This window comes from Fukomys damarensis, unplaced genomic scaffold (assembly GCF_012274545.1).
Source record: "Fukomys damarensis isolate Sample0158 unplaced genomic scaffold, DMR_v1.0_HiC HiC_scaffold_17, whole genome shotgun sequence".
Classification (NCBI taxonomy): Eukaryota; Metazoa; Chordata; class Mammalia; order Rodentia; family Bathyergidae; genus Fukomys; species Fukomys damarensis.
The window spans coordinates 7,610,699-7,616,087 of record NW_022900929.1 but is presented as its reverse complement, the minus strand read 5'-3'; the positions used below and the strand labels follow the sequence as shown (position 1 = coordinate 7,616,087).

Genomic DNA, 5,389 nt, shown 5'->3' with positions numbered 1-5,389 from the left:
TATATATAATTTTAAATGATTATTTCCCAAATGATATGATTCGAATATATTTACCAAAGTTTGTAATGTCAAAGGCAACCATCATAAGATGGTATTTTGGAAAAATTTTCTTTTGTTATCTCTTTGTTTTCTCTTTTGTAGGTAGTCCTAGCTTACTGGTATCGCACATTCATAGGAATAACGAATTTATTTGGGGTAGAAACTAAAGCCTGCTGGAATGTCACCAGAGTGGGATTTCCTAGTGAAGTTGAGAGCTGTGAAGGTCTGTGTCTTCCTCCAACCTGCTGTTCTGTTCTTAGGGCTTCATAAATACAAGAATTGCTGCAAACAGATGTGACTCAGTTTTTCCTTTAAACCATACTAGAAATGATTCAGCTCAGTGATTATTTTACATTTCAGTTTTCTAAGATGGCTCTGCGGTGCTAACTTGAATATAAATTTGGAATTTAATTTGTGTATTAATTTAGCCCAGTAGAAGGCAAGCTTGTGTAAAAGTCTCCATATCAGAATCAGGTAATAGAAATGAGAGTGTTTTGAGTGACTTCAGCTTATAATTTGGGGGGATCAATTAGTCAAGTATATACTCGTAATAGTGTATTAATGAAATAGCACAAACATATTGAAAACTCAGATTCAGATTATAGTGACAACATTGCTTTATTACATACTCACAGTCCAGTGGATAATTTTAGCCAAACTCTTCCTGTGTGTCGTCCACATCGGTGTCTTTGTCAAGTAACTGCTTTCGGAATTGTAACAGTTCTCCAGGACATGCAGTGGTCACTGCTGTTTCAGATGTGTGCAGTTTGACACTTCGACAGCCCAAGGACAGTGCTGTCCCTTGGGACTCTTTCAGAGTCACACATGTCTATCTGCATAGCATTACACAGCTGTTGCTTTATTTCTTCCATTATCCACAACATGACTATTTACTGTATTTTTTAAAGTATGTTTTTATAGATTTGCTTATAAGAACATCCAACTTTGAAAATATAATCCAAACATATATTTCCCTTGTATTTTTACTGATTCCTTTAAGTGATCATTATAAAATCTAAAAATAATATTGACAGAGATATCTGAGGGACAGTTGGACTTTTTGTGTGTTTGTTCACAACATAAAGGAATGGAGAAAATATCTCGTAAATTGAGAGTTGGTAATGACCTGGTCAGCCACAAAGCATAGCCTTTTCTGAGAGATGAAGCATCACCTTCTATAGGGACATATATGGTCTTTCTAAGTTCCCAATGAGTGACAGGTTAAAATTGGACACTCAGAATGCAGCAGTGGCCCAGTGGACATGGTCCTTATCCTCTTGGAGTCTACACTATGAGTGGGATCTTAGCAGTTATAGTTATGATGGACATTACAAGTAGGAAAATAGGATTGTGGAGAGAAGTATTTCATGAATAGGGAGCAGCATATTCAGAAGTCTTGCAGCCGAGGAGACCTGGGAAAAGCCTAGACTTTTTGGAACAGCGAAGGATGGAAGGGAAGTGGTGTGACATCATCCTAGGTGACCTAGGACAGGGTCTCATCATGGCGGGCCATATGGTAAGGAAGAATTTTGTACCTATTCACTGAAGAACTTCAACAGATTCTTACCTTAGCATTATTTTGCTGGTTGTATGGAAAGGATACCGTGGGGTTCCACAAGGCCAGAGATTACTGTGCTCTCAGCACCCAATTTCTGTAGAAAAGAGCTGTGAAATGCCAGATCTTGGGAGGCACTTTGGAAATAGACTCAACAAGGCTTGGTAACTGATGGGAAGGAGGGAAGAGAGAGAAAAAGTTCTGTGACTCTATTTGGTTTCAAGCTTGAATAATTAAGTCCCTTCAACAGTAGGAAGCATGACAAGGACAGGCATGAATTGCTGTGATTCACTGTGGATGCATTAGCTTGAGATCCTAGAGAGATGTCACGTGGCTACCTGGATAGATAGCTTTAGGAATAGGAAGAATGTTTGGGGCTGAGCGTAGACTTGGACTCATCTCTATGCAGATGATACTCAGAGCTACAGAAGGGGAAGAATTTTCATAAGGATAATATGCAGACCGAGAAGAGAAGAGAGCGGGTGACAGAGGTTAGGGAGAGCCATTGTTGCAGCGAGGGTGCATACACAAGCGAGGTTACAGGACAGACTGGAAGGAGTGGCCAGGGAGGCAGGAGGGTCACAAGGCCAGCCTTCAGGTCTTGGCTCCGACCAGTTAGATATGAGAAACTTTCGGCAGATTATTTAAGTTCTCTATTTGTTTTCTCAGCTATAAAAATACTTTTATGCCAATTGATCTCATCAACTTTGAGAGTCATGTGAAGTGATGATTATAGAACAAACAAGAAGTGCTATACACAATCTTGTTTGTGGGATATATTAAAATTCTAGCTCTCAGTAATAATGGATCAAATAGCTGGATCATCTCTTTCAGATTAAAGCTGCTCCGTGAAGCCAGAGACTTTATCTTCCTCATTCCAGAGCCTACAAAAGATAAAAAATAATGCAATGGCTTTCTCTTGGAAGTCACCAAATGACTCTACAGAACACTGAGTAATAGCAGCAGCATCTTTATTAATTTATTAAAGTCCCTACAATTATCTCAGTATAAGAAGAGTCTATTAGAGGAACTTATAAATGTAACTAGATAAATGCACTTTAGGGGCTGGAGATGTAGCTCCCCGGTAGGGCTCTTACCTACAATGCACAAGGCCCAGAGTTTGATCCACAGCAACAACCCCACACACACACACATACACATACACCTTATTTATGGTCAAGATCATGCAACTATTAGAGTATCAATCTGAAAGCAAATGCTTTCAGCACATTCATGAGCTTTTAGTAAAAAGCACCGAGAGAATTATGCCCTTTGCTTTACAGCCATTTTTTCACTAAATGCTAAATAATCTGTGTCTTTGCAAAGGATTGGGAGATCCTGCATACTTTTATGTGGATGTGATTTTTATCTTAAATGGACTCATGCTGGGATTGCTCTTCATCTACGCTGCATACCTGAGGTAAGATCTGACTGAGCTCATAAGCCCTGGCTGATAATTGTTGATTACATTAAAAGGAAATTAATATGATTAAGTAATCACTCATAGGAACATTTGTAGATTTGTTTGGTTTTTCAGATGCTTAACCAATGTCATGCAACCAAAAACTGGGACTGTCACTAAAAGAATGTTTCAAATAAGGCCTCCCTTTTATCCTGTGGCAATATTTTTTAGCTAAGATTTCCCTGCCAAGGTTTTAATGAAAATACCCCTCTTCCTGTGTGGAGTTATTACATTAGAGGGATCTCTGGTTAGCATTAATTTATTCTCATTTTATTCTCTATAAATGTAGGATTAAGAAAACTATAAAAAGAAATGCATTACTTATAGCAGACACTTGTATTTGGTAGCCTGTCTTTTTTGATAACAGCACACAGCTTTGGAGGAACAGTGTACCCCATCTCAGATGATAAGCTGAAGTTAATTATGACAATCATGTGTTTTGCTCTCAGTACTCACTCTCCTTGGAAGAGCCCTATGAGCTAGGTTTTGCCAGTGACAAATGAGGACCACAGAAAGCATTAGTCTTTCTCACAAAAGGTTGTATTCAGCTGTCCATTCTCTGTTCCTTCCTCTCTTTACTTAGATGTGACTCCTGCAGCCACAACAGCCAGCTTGTTGCTATGAGGGAAAGTCTATAGAAATGGCGAACATATCTGGCCAGATAATGCCACTAAACCAGTGCCAATAAACACTTACCTTTTATTTTTCTGTTGAATGATATAATAAACATCCATACTGTTCAGGCCACTTCTGTCAGATATTTTTGTTTCTTTCACTGAAATTTGTTTCTTCCACTGAAACGTATTCCTAAATAAGTCATCAGCTTTCTTTACAACGTTATTTATGAAATTCAAAACATTTAAAGTTAGAGGTCTAGATTTAATCGTCCAACAAATATTTACTGAATTCGCATGGGGCGGATGTCAATATAGAAATTATATATGTTAGGTAAACAGTGACAACCCCATAAAGAACACAGCCTGAATTCGAGGTTCTGGGCGGGACCCTCCTAGGGGCTGAGCCAAGGATGTCTGCGGCCAAAGGGTGTCTGCGTCAAGTTTACTGAGCTGAGTCTTTTAGGGATAGGGCCGAGAGTTGGTGAGATGGCGTTGGGTGAAGTGAGGTGAGGGGAAGTGAGGCGTGAGATTTGGGGGGTGAGAATCGCTGAGTACATGGCCATAGCAACAGCTAGTGTTCTCTTTTGGGTGCTCTGTGACCTGGCAGGTGGAGCAGGTGGGCCTTGTCCTACCAGAGTACATGGGGTAGCTACTGATATGGGGACCGACTACGATTGTTCTTGGAGCTCGGACGGTTGCTCTGGGAACTCGGACAGTTGGGGACAAATAGGGTCAGACCTATCAATATATACTCCTCAGTTTTGGGTGGTTTTGGGCATAGAATTAGTGAAAGTTAGTGACATATTTAATATTGTCACAGGTCTCCTATCCAGAACAGTAGGTTTCAAAAGTATAAGGCTTGGAAAACTTGACAAAAAAGTACATTTTTTATAAAGCAGTTCACATTGTTGTATATGTAGAAAATAAAAATAATAATAAATAAAGCATTTGAAGCAATTAGAAAATTTATGATGCTACCTTAACACAAAAAATTAATATACAAAATTATAAATTCCATATGTTAACATCAAACTAAAAATGAAAGTTTTAAAAGATGCTATTTAGACTAGTGTTAAAATCATCAAATTCCTAAGAATAAATCTAACCAAAGATAGATATGACCGTCATGAGAAAACTACTATAAGTTTATTGAGATGCATTTTAAAAAATCAAAATAAATGGAGAGATGTACCATGTTAACGGATTAGAAGATGACAATTGTCCAAACAGATTTACAGATTCAGGGCTGTACCAGTCAACATTCTGTCATAATTCTGTTGATCTTTGAGCTGATTGTAAAGTTACTCAGAAATGCAGAGAGCCAGATATGGTTAGAACATTTTTTTTCAGAAAACTACTATATTTATTGAGATGCATTTTAAAAAATCAAAATAAATGGAGAGATGTACCATGTTAACGGATTAGAAGATGACAATTGTCCAAACAGATTTACAGATTCAGGGCTGTACCAGTCAACATTCTGTCATAATTCTGTTGATCTTTGAGCTGATTGTAAAGTTACTCAGAAATGCAGAGAGCCAGATATGGTTAGAACATTTTTTTTCTTTTTATTGAGTTTACTGGTACAATCTAGGTATACAATACAATTACATTCATAATTGGGATTCTGTACCTTTACATAATAGGTCTTGATTCTCATTTTTTCCCCTTGTCCCTGCCCTCCCTTCACCCCCTCCTCCCCTCCCCATTTACAAA

At 38.2% G+C, this 5,389-nt stretch overlaps 1 protein-coding gene across 1 annotated transcript in view; it reads left to right on the top strand.

The window, feature by feature from the left end:
• The window catches only part of LOC104860368 (probable C-mannosyltransferase DPY19L2), a 78,020-nt gene that overhangs the window by 20,052 nt on the left and 52,579 nt on the right, over nt 1-5,389 (top strand). Inside the window, exons 6-7 of the mRNA XM_010621500.1 lie at nt 142-262; nt 2,921-3,014. Of these exons, the coding sequence (XP_010619802.1) occupies nt 142-262; nt 2,921-3,014 (215 nt within the window). The remainder of the gene's footprint in view (nt 1-141; nt 263-2,920; nt 3,015-5,389) is intronic.